The sequence below is a fragment of the Mesoplodon mirus genome (genome assembly GCF_964341445.2).
Source record: "Mesoplodon mirus genome assembly, chromosome: 10".
Classification (NCBI taxonomy): domain Eukaryota; kingdom Metazoa; phylum Chordata; class Mammalia; order Artiodactyla; family Ziphiidae; genus Mesoplodon; species Mesoplodon mirus.
In genome coordinates, this window is record NC_138986.1 from 86,816,520 (window position 1) to 86,832,908 (window position 16,389).

General features: G+C 35.1%; 1 protein-coding gene across 1 annotated transcript in view; it reads left to right on the plus strand.

Moving 5' to 3' along the window:
- The window catches only part of ADGRB3 (adhesion G protein-coupled receptor B3), a gene marked incomplete at both ends in the record, with an annotated part of 796,225 nt that overhangs the window by 634,273 nt on the left and 145,563 nt on the right, over positions 1–16,389 (plus strand). The window contains 3 exons of the mRNA XM_082633456.1: positions 6,961–7,087; positions 8,682–8,785; positions 13,200–13,302. Coding sequence (XP_082489582.1) covers positions 6,961–7,087; positions 8,682–8,785; positions 13,200–13,302 — 334 coding nt within the window. The remainder of the gene's footprint in view (positions 1–6,960; positions 7,088–8,681; positions 8,786–13,199; positions 13,303–16,389) is intronic.

Below are 16,389 nucleotides of genomic sequence, written 5' to 3' on the forward strand. Positions count from 1 at the left end.
AAGGAGAAGTAACAGCTGACACTGCAGAAATACAAAAGATCATGAGAGATCAACTATATGCCAATAAAATGGACAACCTGGAAGGAATGGACAAATTCTTAGAAAAGCACAACCTTCCATGACTGAACCAGAAAGAAACAGAAAACATAAACAGACAGGTCACAAGCACTGAAATTGAGACTGTTATTAAAAATCTTCCAACAAACAGAAACCCAGGACCAGATGGCTTCACAGGTGAACTCTATCAAATATTTAGAGAAGAGCTAACCCCTATCCTTCTCAAAATCTTCCAAACTATAGCAGAGGGAGGAACACTCCCAAACTCATTCTACAAGGCCACCATCACCCTGATACAAAAACCAGACAAGGATGTCACAAAGAACAAAAACTACAGGCCAATATCACTGATGAACATAGATGCAAAAATCCTCAACAAAATACTAGCAAACAGAATCCAACAGCACATTAAAAGGATCATACACCATGATCAAGTGGGGTTTATTCCAGGAATGCAAGGATTCTTCAATATATTAAAATCAATCAGTGTGATAAACCATATTAACAAATCGAAGGAGAAAAACCATATGATCACCTCAATACATGCAGAGAAAGCTTTCGACAAAATTCAACACCCATTTATGATAAAAGCCCTCCAGAAAGTAGGCATAGAAGGAACCTATCTCAACATAATAAAGGCCATATATGCAAATCCACAGCCAACATTGTCCTCAATGTTGCAAAACTGAAACCATTTCCTCTAAGATCAGGAAGAAGACAAGGTTGTCCACTATTACCACTATTATTCAACATAATTTTGTAACTTTTAGCCACAGCAATCAGAGAAGAAAAAGAAATAAAAGGAATCCAAATCAGAAAAGAAGAAGTAAAGCTATCGCTGTTTGCAGATGACATAATACTATACACAGAGAATCCTAAAGATGCTAACAAAAAACTACTAGAGCTAATCAATAAATTTGGTGAAGTAGCAGGATACAAAATTAATGCACAGAACTCTCTTGCATTCCTCTACACTAATGATGAAAAATCTGAAAGAGAAATTAAGGAAACACTCCCATTTACCATTACAACAGAAAGAGTACAATACCTAGGAATAACTTACCTAAGGAGGCAAAAGACCTGTATGCAGAAAACTATAAGACATGGATGAAAGAAACTAAAGATGATACAAACAGATGGAAAGATATACCATGTTCTTGGATTACAAGAATCAATATTGTGAAAATGAATCTACTACCCAAAGCAATCTACAGATTCAGTGCAATCTCTATCAAACTACCAATGGTATTTTTCACAGAACTAGAACAAAAAATTTCACAATTTGTATTTGAACACAAAAGAACCCAAATAGCCAAAACAATCTTGAGAAAGAAAAACAGAGCTGGAGGATTCAGACTCCCACACATCAGACAAAAGTTTCAGTAATAAAAACAGTATGGTACTTGCACAAAAACAGAAATATAGATCAATGGAACAGGATAGACAGCCCAGAAATAAAGCCACACACATATGGTCACCTTATTTTTGATAAAGGAGGCAAGAGTATATAATGGACAAAAGACAGCCTCTTCAATAAGTGGTGCTGGGAAAACGGGACAGCTATATGTAAACGAATGAAATTAGAACACTCCCTAACACCATACACAAAAATAAACTCAAAATGGATTAAGACCTAAATGTAAGGCCAGACACTATAAAACTTTTAGAGAGAAACATAGGCAGAACACTCTATGACATAAATCACAGCAAGATCCTTTTTGACCCACCTCCTAGAGCAATGGAAATAAAAAGAAAAATAAACAAATGGGACCTAATGAAACTTAATAGCTTTGCACAGCAGAGGAAACCATAAACAAGATGAAAAGACAACCCTCAGAATGGGAGAAATATTTGCAAATGAAGCAGCTGACAAGGGATTAATCTCCAATATATACAAGCAGCTCATGCAGCTCAATATCAAAAAAACAAACAACCCAATCCAAAAATACACAGAGGATCTAAATAGACATTTCTCCAAAGAAGACATACAGATTGCCAACAAACATATGAAAGAATGTCAACATCACTAATCAGAGAAAAGCAAATCAAAACTACAGTGAGGTATCACCTCACACAAGTCAGAATGACCATCATCAAAACATCTACAAACAATAAATCCTGGAGAGGGTGTGGAGAAAAGGGAAGCCTCTTGCATTATTAGTGGGAATGTAAATTGATACAGCCACTATGGAGAACAGTATGGAGGTTTCTTAAAAAAAATAAAAATAGAGCTATCGTATGACCCAGCAATTCCACTGCTGTGCATATACCCTGAGAAAACCATAATTCAGAAAGAGTCATGTACCACAATGTTCACTGCAGCTGTACTTAAAATCACCAGAATATGGAAGCAACCTAAGTGTTCATTGACAGATGAATGGATAAAGAAGATCTGGCACATATATACAATGGAATATTACTCAGCCATAAAAAGAAAGGAAATTGAGTTATTTGTAGTGAGGTGGATGGATCTAGAGTCTGTCATACAGAGTGAAGTAAGTCAGAAAGAGAAAACCAAATGCTGTATGCTAACACATATATATGGAATCTAAAAAAAAAAATGATTCTGAGGAACCTAGAGGCAGGACAAGAATAAAGAGGCAGACATAGAGAATGGACTTGAGGACACGGAAATGGGGAAGCGTAAGCTGGGACGAAGTGAGAGAGTGACACAGACATATATACACTACCAAATGTAAAATAGATAGCTAGTGGGAAGCAGCTACATAGCGCAGGGTGATCAGCTCAGTGCTTTGTAAACCCCTAGAGGGGTGGGATAGGGAGGGTGGCAGGGAGAAGCAAGAGGGAGGATATAAGGGGATATATGTATATGTATAGCTGATTCTCCCTGTTATAAAGCAGAAACTAACACACCATTGTAAAGCAATTTTACTCCAATAAAGATGTTAAATTTTTTAAGTTAAAAAAATTTAAATAAATAAAAAGAAAAAAAAAGAAAGAAAATCAACTATACTTTAAAATAAAATAAAAATTAAATTAAAAATCGACCTTGAGATATAAACCTGCTAAAGTTTATAACTTATTCATGATAAATACTTTACACACTGATGTATTATGAAGCAGAATAGATGGTTTTATAAAAGTCTGATTTAAGTGAAATATTTAGATGTATGGGTATTTCAAAAGGTAAAAGTTTGATTTCTTGAAACAGTTTTGAAATGTGTCACTATAAGTTTTTGCTATCAGTTTTTTCCTAAACAACTTTTCATTGGAGTGAATGAATAATCTTTTTCTTTAATCTTAAATGCTAGAGTATATAGTCACATGCTATATTATTTAACTCTCCCATGAAATCCAGACCCCAACAATGAACTCCGATCCAAAAAGGAATCATGTAGAGACTTAGGAAATTGGGGAAAGGCCTCAAATAAATATTAGGGTGGAAATAATAGATTTTGTGTCATATATTTTCACAGAATTCTGTCCTTGTGGGTATGTACTTTCAAATACTTGGGACAGGCAGACTCTTTTCTTCTTTTAGCCATCCTAATAATAGGAAGAAGAAGAGGTACAGATGACAGCTAAGAGCTAACATGGGTGAATGTAGGTGTAGCCAACGAAGAATGTGCTGGTTATATGAAATTTCTGCAGGCCTAGTTATTTTGAAATCTATTTGAAAAAAAAAATTAATGCTCAGAAAAGACACTATGAAAAAGAAATACGTGATTTTTCAGTATAACATGTGTATCATCATTTTGTGTTTGCTTCTGACATCCTCAGTCTGTTATTCTTATTATATCTTTAATGTTCATACATATTTCATTGTATTTGCTTGCCCCATTGATGACAAGCTAGACTTAATAACTAAGAATAATTCACAGATATACCATTAATCATGACATGCAAATCTATGACATTAGAAGAATAATGTGACTGCTGGAATAGTCCACATGCTTTAAAACCTTGTTCTGTGCAGACTGGGGAAGCTGTTTTGCTTCACATTAGCTCTACCACACATCAGTTTGCTTTACAAGGTCTCCCTGAAATCAATCAGACACATGTACCGTGCTTTCGAAGAATTTTGTACAGTAAGAATAGCTATGAAGTGTGTGAAAATACAGGTGACATATACTATAGTTTTTGTAATAGTAGTGACATGTATGCTAGTGACTTTAAAATCTAATTTATAAGAATTTTATCTGGTTTCAAAATATCAAGAGGTTTTATGAAACAATTTAAAATTTGGCATCAGATGGCATCACACTTATTACTCAACTCTTGCAAGCAACCAAATATAGAAGTTGGTAGTTACCTCCTCACCTTTCAAAATTTTCACTCCTACTCATCTGATCATACTCTGGTGTTCTGCTATCAGATGCATTATTTTGTGTTTTATAACTTGTATTAAACTGGGGAGAGCACATCAAGCTGTACTCAGTCACTCATAATATTTCCCTTAGTTTCATCAGATAAAGTCAACAAAGGGATAATAATTCCTAAGAAAGGTAAGGAGAAAAGTTATGTAAGCCTCAGGAAGGTACCCATCAAAAGGGGCCCAGTGAGATTAGAAACACTTCATGCTTGGGGGGAAATGAAAGATTGAAACATGGAGACCAGTGTCACTTACTTCCTAGTTTTGCCTGGGGCTGTGCCATGTCAGCACTGCAATCATTGTACAGAGCAGAGTAAATTGACCTACTTTTCTGAAGATGTCATATAAAATTTACATGATCTTCAGAGTCTAGCAACATTATATTGAACAAAGACTTTACATCTGACAGCCAAAGGTTAGTAATACTAACATTTTCTTGAGTAAACAAACTTTCATTATCTAGATATAAATATATCACTTTGTCTCATTAGGTCTTATTTGCAGTAAACTTTTTTCCTGGTAAGACTTTGAATTGGTTTATTGGTCATAGCCACATAATGTGAAAAGTGTAGGTATTGGACTCCATCTTGAACGCACAAATAGTGCATTAAAGTAAAGCTGCCACACAGGATTAATAATGCAATGTTGTGTTTTAAAACATGTCAGATTCTCTTAAATGTATCTTTCTTCTTTAAACTTTAATCAGCTGAGATAAATGTTTTTTATTTGGCCTTAACTGTTTGTCACAAGACGATAAGAGACAGGCAGCCAATAAAATAAATTGAAGTGCTGCTCTGGTTAGGTAGAATTGGAATTTAATACTGTTGCAGTTGGTTGACATATGACTGAAATACATACATATATATATATATATATATATATATATATATATATATATATATATATATATATATATATATATTGCATGGTTGTATGACATCATGAGAAAGAAAAGAGACCTACCAAATTTTTAATTGGCTAATACTTAGAAGTATTTGGGTGAACTTAGGTATAATGTTTTTTGTACCTCTCCCCAAATATAGTCTATTCCTGTTTAAAAAAGTTGTAATTAAGAGTATTTTGAGTCATGCATATTAGTGATATCAAATCAATATTTAAATCAAATTAATGAATATTAAAAAGATATTGCATCTAAATCCCAAAAAGAGATAGGGTGAATTATATTCTACAGCTCAACTTGGAAGTCCAGCTGTCACAGTGAAACCTCTGTCATTGAAATAGCTCAGAAATAGACTACATTCATATTTAACCCAATAGCTTTAGGCATTCAGAGATATGGAGTAGATGAAATAAAAAGTACCATATCAAAATTAACAACAAGCTATGTGTTATCCTTCTGGAGTTTTAGAGTCATTTTTAACATAGATAGTAACTTGGTTTGAAATTTAAGCACACACATACACACAGGTTTGCTACTTGGACAGTTCCGTGCCTGGGGGAGGGGAGGTGACAATTGGTGCATTCAGTATATAACACGTGTAATGATAATAAAGTTGATTGGTTGAACTCTATAGCTTTTTTTTTTTTTTCTTTTCTTCCTCTTCCTGTAGAGTAGTTCAGCCGGGGGGTGGAAGGATTCTCCCCCATCTTCACCCCCCACCAAGAAGGCGTAGGTTGATACCATTTTTATTGTTCTGCTGGGGTGGGAAAGAAACCATATGCTTTAGAATTTTGAATGGCTACACCAAAGGGAAGACTGAAGCAGGCCCTCTTTCCCCTTTCCTACCGGACTTTGAGGTGGGGTTATTCTTCTAAATGTTCTGGCAGACTCGGGGTTAGCTTAGTGCTTCCACCCCCGGGGCAGAGAGGTGGGTGAGGGGAAGAAATGTCAAGGGCTTCAGAAGAGCTTGGGCTGAGTGAAGTGTGGAGTGGGAAGCTGATGTCTGAAACCCACCCCTCCCCTGGATATCAGGCAAAGGCAAAGGGAGTCGGAACCAGCTGATGCCGCTGCTGCTGCTTCCCATTTCCAGGGTGAAATTTTCACAGCAGCTAATTCTAAAGGGAGGAAAAATCCCTAACCAGCAGAGAAGATTCTATATCACCCAATACAAGCTATCTAACCTTTTAGGCAGGCTTTTCAGAGAAATCCTCGGTTTAAAAGTCAGCGTTCACGATCCAAAAATACGGGACGGGAGTCAGAGCTGGTATGCAATGTGAAAAGCCTCTTTACACTCTGTGAGTGTTTGAAACGATCCGATGAGCATAGGAAGTGGCTGCCAACGCTCTGGCGGCTGCTCGTGCCGCCGCCGCCGCCGCCGCCGTTCCTCGCAGAGGGCTGGACAGAGCCAGTCCCGGTTTCAGCACCTCCGGCGCTGGACAGCTCTCTGCACGCCGTACCGCCGCCCGCCTGCTTTCTCCAAACACTCTCGCTTTGCATTACTGGAGATGCATCTAAATTACGTCCTGTTCAACAACAAGTAGATTTTTTTTTTCCCCTGTACGGGAATTACAGTAGACGATTCTCTCAATTAAATTGCATTTTCTTCATTACGGATTTGGCAGTCAGGCGTATTTATCCCGATCTCCCCCCCACCCCCCACCCTTTGCAGGAACGAGTCTTTGGGAACCTGGTCCACCCAGGGATGTAAAACTGTGCTTACCGATGCATCCCATACGAAATGCTTATGTGATCGTCTCTCTACCTTCGCCATTTTGGCTCAGCAACCTAGAGAAATAGTAAGTAACAAAGGGAAAACACGGTTTTAATGCAAAGGCAGGGACATTGTGGAGAGTGTTTCTCCAGGGAACTGCATTTTAAATGGGGAAATGGAAAATGTTGCAGGGTGGCAAAATTGGGTTCGTCTCCTCCTTAGCTACAGTAGCTTGGTGAAATTCTAGTTGGTGTGCTATAACTAAATTCTACTCAATTTCATGTCTTCTAACTTGAAATTTCTGCAGTATAGTTTTGAGGATGTACTCCAATCATATTGCTAATATGCTGCAAACTTTCAAATAAAAATACTTGTCAGCTTAACCTTTATTTTAGAACTCTAAAGCTGTTCTGGGGAATTTGTGAGGTTACTGTTGGTAGTAGAATGAAGACCCCAGACACTATAGCCAAACACATTGCATATCTGCATTGGATATTTTCAGTACAGGTTTTCTGGGGTGTCCTTGGATATTTATTTTTTTTAATTAAATGAAATCTTTATGAAAGCAGAGACTGTCAGAAACTGTGAAATCATTCCTTAGAAGTATATAGGTTTGTAAAACTAGTTTCTGAAACAGACAGTTGTATAAACTGTCTGAAAGAAAAAATAACATCCTCATCAAATGTACTTTGAAAAATTATTTCAGAAATTGAAGTGGTGAAAAATAATTATTAAGAAAAATGTGACTTTCTGTCTAAATCTGGCCTAAGTATGCATCACTCATTTTACTTATTTTGATAGCCAAAAATGCCTATAAAATTGATTGTGCATATCTAAGATTTGGAACACACTTGATCTTAAAGTGTATTTCTTTAAACTTCCAATACTAAAAATATGAAAAACAGCAGATTTTATTAGTTAGTACCATGTTAGTGTCTAAAGAAAGAAATCTCTTTGATCTTTATATATGTTTTAAAAGATATAAGGCTTATTTTTCAAGGTCAAGTATTTAGAGACTAATATTGACATTGTGAAGATTATCTCTATATATTTTGTTCACAGAAAAAAAATCACAAATATATTCTAAGGTCTTACACTTGAAATTTGATTTTCTTCTATATTCTTAGAGGCCAAGCTAGTGAAATTAAATGAGAGAATACTTGACTTAGAACAAAGTTGTCAAAAGTCAGAAAGTTTGAAAAATTTTCAATATCTAGGTACCAGATTTGGATAACATAATGGGAGGATCAAAGTAAATTTCAACAAAATACATTTTGTGAAATAACTGAACTGTAGTTAGTTGAAGAAAAATAAATACTGCTTCAAATTTAAACTAGATGAAATTTAACATGTTAATGTTGACCAAGTTGTAGCTTCATTTATTTATTTTAGAAAGCCGTAAGTGGGTATATGCCACAATCAAGCATTGAAAACTCTTAAGGCCTTCATTACTTCACAGTGGGAGAGAGGGAGTAGCTAGAATTAGTCATTTTAGAGGTTGAGAATATGTGAACAGAGTGGTTACTGGGTAATTATCTGGTTACTATAACAACTATATTGGCTATTTTTGAGTGTTAGGATAGTTTTGTTGAATTTAGAAGTTATTTTAATTTATTTTAAAAATTCTCTCTCTCTCTCTCTCTTTTTTTTTTTTTTTGCTTCTTTTGTTTAATTTACAGATCATGGAATCCTCTAGTACACCTTCAGTTACCCTAATTGTAGGCAGTGGCCTTTCTTGCTTGGCCTTGATCACCCTAGCCGTTGTCTATGCAGCATTATGGAGGTATGTAGTCAATTAATACACTAGAAATGGAATGTTCGGTTATTCAGAGTTAAATCAAGGAATATAATAACTATTATATGTCTCATGTTTTCTTAATTTACTGAAAGAAGTACTTTGAAAACAGAATTATAATTGCCGTGATTGAGCTATAATAAATGAGCTCAATAACACTAAATAAGTGTTTACTTAATTTTCTTGTCTGTATTTTCCTATAATGGGAAAGTAAACAAAACACACACATACACACACTTTTCTTCCCAATTCAAATGATGGTAGCCTTCAACAAGTTGCTTACCCCCAAGCATGGTACTCTTAATGCCCCAAGTTCAGTCTATGTGTTGTTTATATTTATCCCAACTGCTATTGAGCTTGAGAGTTTAATGATACAGTCAAATTAATTTCTCTGTTATAGAAATACGGTCTCCAAATGCTTAAGTTTTAAACACATGCTTTCAGTGTGCCCCAATGTGTAAAGTCTTCTATAATATTAATGCATTAATACAATACCATAAAGCTTTAGAAAAGACTTCTCAGCTGAATGTTTCCAACAAGTCAGATTTTGACAAACTGATTTTAAAAAGTCATAAAAATACATAAACAAGGGGAAGTGATTGAAAAATACTGTTCTATAATATGTGAAATTACATCTGTTTGACATTGTATGAAAATTTAGTAGTTCTCTAAGATTTGTTCTTGTTCTGTTAATGAGAATTAGACTTGTGAAGTTTATTATGTCTACTGACATATTGATAACTAGTATATAACTAAAATTCCCAATAAATTTTCAAATGTTAAACATTTTTATATTCATTTTGATTACTTTAAAATGTTCTAAAACAGTTACCATATTAGCAAATAAATAATTATGTATTATTTCCTGAATATTTGAAATATTAAAATTCCAAAGGTAGCCAGGCCTAGTATTTTACTTAGGTTTTACTTAAGATAAAAAACAATTTCGGGGCTTCCCTGGTGGCGCAGTGGTTGAGAGTCCGCCTGCCGATACAGGGGACACGGGTTCGTGCCCCGGTCCGGGAGGATCCCACATGCCGTGGAGCGGCTGGGCCCGTGAGCCATGGCTGCTGAGCCTGTGCGTCCAGAGCCTGTGCTCCGCAACAGAAGAGGCCACAACAGTGAGAGGCCCACGTACAACAACAACAACAAAAAAAAACAATTTCATTGAAAAATTAATTACAATTTAATAAGGAAAGATCATTTGATTTAACATCCATTTTTTTGAAAAAAAAATCATTGTTCTCCATTATATTTTTTACTCTTTTGAGGACAAAAATTAATTGCCCAGGATATTATATTGTCAAAGGTATTAAGATTTTCATGCTTCATACAAAAATAAAATATGTACACATTCTTGGTCCATTGGTACAGATACGTAATAGAGGTTCTGCCTTACCATGCAGGGTAGTGAAATACCAAATGAGGGAATCTGATAATATATGGCCAGTCTCATGAAATGGAAGAAATGCTTGCATAACATTGTAGACAGTAGAATCCAGGGTTCAGGGCTCAGTCAAGCAGTCATTGTCCTGGTAATGCAAGAGCAAGACAGACAATGGCTGGGAAGAAGACTTTCTCTCCCACAATTGCCTGAATGGTTTTTCTCAGGAAATGAGGTAGTGTTTATGGGCCAGGATACTAGGTAATAGTATCACAATTCATCAATGGCATCATAATTCATACTCACTGAAGTATTCAGAACCAAGTTCCATTTCTCAGTACTTAGGGTTCAGCCACCAATTACACCTTCTCTTCACGCCTCAATACATATGGCTAACGCTAGCACAAACACTGCTAGTATAAATGATATATAAAATTTATCAAAGAAGTACAGGATTTTTTAGTCCATAGGGAAGTTTGCTGTAATCCAGAAAATCCAGGAAAATCACCTATCGCAATAGCTTTCTAGGAATTACCACCTGAAAGGATCTATCCAAAGTTGACATGAAACTGAGAAGTTTAGAAGACAGTACTAAGAAACAACATAAATTTGAATTCCTAACCGTTAGTGGCCATCAACTCACTGTCTACAGGTAGCAGAATTGAAGTAATCTTAATAATTTGATAGAAGTTTCAAGATTCATAAACTATTAAGTGAATCTTGTAGCATGACGAATTCAATGCATTTTGTAAACATTAAATATACCTAGTAACATTCCTGTATGATAATACTCATGTCAGGATCTTACTGCCTTTTTTTTCTAATTAAAAGGTTTAGTTTATTTTTTGCTTTTCTAATGATGTGTAAAATGTGTGAACATCAGAATTATTTTATATATAATATACCACTTTGAAATTTGCTGATGTCTCATGTAGCTCATTAGAAATATTCATCAAAAAATGAATCCATTGTTACGTTCTCTCCATCTACAGATATGTTCTGTAGAATTACATTACATCACAGAGCAACTGAGCATGTCCTTTTAATCCATGTACTGAAATGATGCATTCACAAATTTTGTTTAAAACATAAAGCACATTTATAAAAAGTTTTGAAAGTTGAGACATTTTATAGCAATTTTTAAGGCAATAATGTCACAATGTTAATGAAAATGAAAACATCTAAAGACTCTTCAGAGTGGTCAGTCTAGGTCTTCATTACCATGATTTTTCTATTTACTGAGCAAATAATATCAACGAAAGCCTTTCAGTAATGTCATCTGTGTACTTGTGCTATCATGGAAGCCTTTAATATCACATAAAGGGTCAACTGTGTGCAGCCCTTAAACGTTTTAATGATACATCCCCAACCAAAAAAAAAAAAAGAAACAACTTAATATTTGATGTTTTCAGCATCCCAGTGTGTGGTTTATTATATTTTTAGATACTGATGATGCAGGGACAAGATTAAGCTACTCTTGAGGCCATTTTTATTGAGGGTCCACCTAGGTTCATTCTATGTTTGTTCTGTGAAGAAAGGAAGATTCTTTTATATTAAAAAATGTCTTTGTATATTTTATTATTACTCTTGTTTTTGTTTTACTTTCTTTTCTGAAACATGTGACGGAATGTAGGATCTCTGCCTAAATATTCCTCACAAACAGAGAGAGAGAACTTTGATAGATTTTTACCTTCCAAAGAGTGCCTTCAGATCTCTGGCACCCCCATGGAACACTGCACAGGGAAGCCCACGCTGTGGGCTGTGGACAGTGAGTTCATGTTCTAACACAAATTGAACACTCTCAAATACATAGCAAGAACAAATATATCTTTTTGTTACTATCACTCAGTGATCTACCACAGGGTACAGTAAAGCAAGATAGCTGCTATCGTTTTAGGGTAAACACCTGGTAGAACATTTGATTCTGAGCAGTTTTCTCCATGGCTTACATTCTTTTTTTTTTTTCTTTACAATAGTGTGTTAGTTTCTGCTTTATAACAAAGATACATATACATATGTTCCCATATCTCTTCCCTCTTGCGTCTCCCTCCCTCCCACCCTCCCTATCCCACCCCTCTAGGTGGTCACAAACCACGGAGCTGACCTCCCTGTGCTATGCGGCTGCTTCCCACTAGCTATCTATTTTACATTTGGTAGTGTATATAAGTCCATGCCACTCTCTCACTTCATCCCAGCTTACCCTACCCCCTCCCCATATCCTCAAGTCCATTCTCTAATAGGTCTGCGACTTTATTCCCATTTTACCCCTGGGCTTACATTCTTGATGTGCTTAAAAATTATATGACAGACTGTATATAAATACTTCTCCATATGGGTAAAATATGGCAGGCTCCAGCTAATTTTCCAGCCTAATGATGAATTATCATCTGTGGATTGGATTAGATTTTAGCAGTAAAGATTCATTTTCTTTTTTCTTGTTTTGGAACAATTATTCAGGAAAAGAAAAACATAAAGAGTAACAGCCTAACTATATAAAAATACTTGAGCGAGTGAAGTGGTGGATGAAAATTGTTCATGGTTTCATGAGAGTAAAGGCATCTTCCTAGTAAATAAGGAGGCTATTTGAGAATCTGTGGGGTTTTTCCTTTTGGTTTTCAGTTTCTACTGGTTGATGTAAATGATAATAATTAGCATATTACATATACACAAATAGGAAGGTAATGATACTAATTGATATCGTTCTAAGAAATTTTGTACTTCTAGTAAAAAAAGTTATGGTGATAACAGATGTGCAATTTAGCTTCTGTCAGAAGTGCCATGTTGTCCACACTAATGTCTAAAGAAAAATAAATTTAAGGTCTCTTGGACACTATAAGTCACTATAAAATTGGGTCTCTAAGAATAATCTTTCTTAAAAACAACTTTTTAAATATTTTTTCTCATGTAAAGGCTTCATGTTAATGTCTTTTTCTGGATGAATTCCACCAATTTACATAATAGAGAATTTCTCATCTTTCTGTTGAATTTTAAAGTTGGACACTTTCTCTCTCTGGCTAGGTACATACGCTCTGAGAGGTCCATAATTCTGATTAACTTCTGCCTGTCTATCATCTCATCCAACATCCTCATCCTGGTTGGACAGACTCAGACACATAATAAGGTATGACTGGTGATTTTTCTGCTTCCCTTTCTGTGTTTATGTTGTGACATAAAGTTGGCTATTGATAATCTAAATGTTTATTCTTGATGAAATAGGGAACTTCTGATGAAATTATTTTTAAAAATAGAAATATTTTATTTGTTTCTGAATAAAAGTACTGGTTATTTCAGTCCAGAAATACATTCCCTTGGCTTAATTTCTTGGGGATTGAGAGGCTGTTTATAATAGTAAACATATGTGTTTATTAAACATTATGTCAAAGCTCTATGAGTTCAAAGCCTTGGAACATCAAAAGCACAAATTTTAATTCATTATCCTAATTGTAATAGAATTTCCTGTGTTTTGATCTAATTTATTAACATACTGATTCCTAAAATTCAACTATAAATTGCTAACTAGTGTAACATAGCTGTTGAAAAATCTGCCAAAAAACTTATTTTAGACAATAACCAAAGACAGTATTAGGAGGAAGTGACTCTAGATTTTATGCCTTTCAAAAAGTTTTATTATGCAAAAAGTATTTTGATACTTAAACAGTTTTGTAGTTCTTTAACTGTGTAATCACTTTCAGCAGAATGTAAAATGTATGACTTGAGTTGAATGACCATGTTTTTTGAGAAATGACTGTCAGTCTTTTTGCTAAATGACTCTGAAATACATTCCAAGAAACCCATAATAGAAATCTTAAATTAACTTACCCCAACCTCAAAAGAATTCTGTTAAATAATGCTTTGATAATATTTGCTGGTCAGTTTGGGATTGTTCTTTTCTTAATTTTTTTCCAAATACTAAAGTCAATAATTGAACTTCTTCCCTATAAGCTATCATTTTTAGAACATCCAATGTACTTTTCAGTAGGTACTTTTGATATATCAGATATTTGTAGGACATGCATCAACATCAAAAATTATGGATAGTTTATTTATTTTGCTAACTTACACTCCTAAGAATCTGATTCCTACCCAAAGAATACAATTTAGGGTCTAGAGAGGCCTGGGAAACTGCTTAGGTGATTCTGATGAAGATTTTGTCTTGACCCATATTACTCTAAGACTGTGGGGAGGGGGGATAAGCGGAAGGTCACTAACCATGAAGGACAAAAGCAAAAAAGGGAACAACAGTAAGAGCCCAATAAGGAGCCTTGTAGAAGTAAAAAACACTTTCACCTTTCACGTATCTGAATGTTTAGTTCTTTTCCCATTTCTTTCCTGTGTCTTCTTAAAAAAGGTGAGACAATGTAAAGTCTATTAAAATATATTTCAGGGCCACCTTCTGACTATTTAACCTAAATTTAACAAGAAATTCATGAGAAAAGGAAAGTCAGAGGAAGAAAGGAGAAAGACTACCGTGAGGGAGATGCAGTTGGAATTGGGAGGGGAAAAAGAAGTGTGCAGAGTAACCAGCAGAGGGGAAATGGATGGGGGTAGGAGCAAGCAAGCTGGGAAGGGAAGGAAAGGGCTGGAGATGAAGGAGGGGAGATGTCCTGTGAGCCCTGAGCAGTGAAGAATCCCTCATCTCACCCCTGTCCTCGCTGTTCACCAGGCAGGACCTCAGAGCCCTTAGGAATGCTCCTTCACTTGTTCATACCTGGTCACAATTCTTTAACTGTTTATCCTTGAACCTCCGTGCAAAGAAGGAGAGCTTTCCTCTGAAGTAGAAATCACTTACTGGGTCTGGGAACCAGAAAAATTCGAGCTAGAGTTAGCTTGAGCTGGTAGTTAGTTTTTTTTTTTTTTTCCACCAAAGTCTCCTTGTCATTTTTTACCCTCCAAACACTCTTGAGTTATGTCCCTCATTAGAATATGGAAAGCATCATTGTCTTCAGTAGGAAATATGCTTTTAAAACTGCGTTATGCTCCCTGGCAAAGTTTTTACAAGTTCTAAGCCAAATGGTCAAATAGTAGAATTTTCCACAAGGTTTACCACATATTTTAGTGTTTGTTGTGTATTTCTATTGGATCATTGCTGTTCGATAGAAATACACTGTAGGCCACAAATGCAAGCTATGTATGTAATAGTGATATTTTAGTAGCCACATTAAAATAAGTAAAAATAAACAAGCAAAATCAATTTTAATAATATATTTAACTCAGTATATCCAAAAGATGACCATTTTAACATATAAGTAATATTTTTAAATGTTAATACAGTGTTTTAATTTTTTTTTAAATAAAGTCTTCAGAATCTGGTGTGTGTTTTATACTTATAATACATCACAGTTTGGACCAAGTGCATTTCAAGTGCTCAGTGGCTCCATGTACTAAATGACTACCATGTTGTGTAGGTCTAAATGGTAATGATACTTAGAGATTAAAGCAGTGTTGAGAAATTACATTCTGCTTGCCCATTTTGGCTTTTCCAGGTTCTCAATGTCCTGTTTTTTTTTTTGTTTTGTTTTGTTTTTTAATTAAAATGTCTGTTAGATATATATGAATATTATGAACATCAAAGGCAAGATAAGACAAGTCTAGTTTTACTTTTCATTTCTGATTATGAAGCGTGGCCAGCATGGGCTTGGTTTAAAAAAATAAAAGGTCAGTTTAGTTTTGTTTCTGCAGAATAGATTCTATATGGTTTTGGGATCCTGGTGGTTCTGTTCCAGATAGACTGTGCTGATTTCTGCTGCTACACTGTTGATGCTTGTGGGGAGGAGTGAGGGATAGGTGGTGGTGATGATAAAGAGAATGAAAAATTATTGTTTTTCTCTCATGCTATGTTAATTTTACTTTACTAGCTCTGAGTAGATGATCTTGCAAGCCTAGGACAATCCACTATGGAGTGACTAGGAGAGAAAAATACAACACAGTAGGGTTTTATTCTTAGTCACTCTCAACTATATCAAGTTTCCAGGGGAAATAATCATATATTTTATTATGATACATGGGCTGAATTCAATTAAATTGCCCTCACTTCATTTTAAATATATGTGAAATAGCAGTATGTGAAAAGCCATACCTGCTTCACTGTTTGGAGGATTAATGATGTCTCAAAAAAAAAAAAAAAAGAGAGAGAAAAAATACCAAAATGTATTATCCGTATAAACTCATGATCTGTATAAACTCCAGGACAGTATTTTAAAAAGGTAAA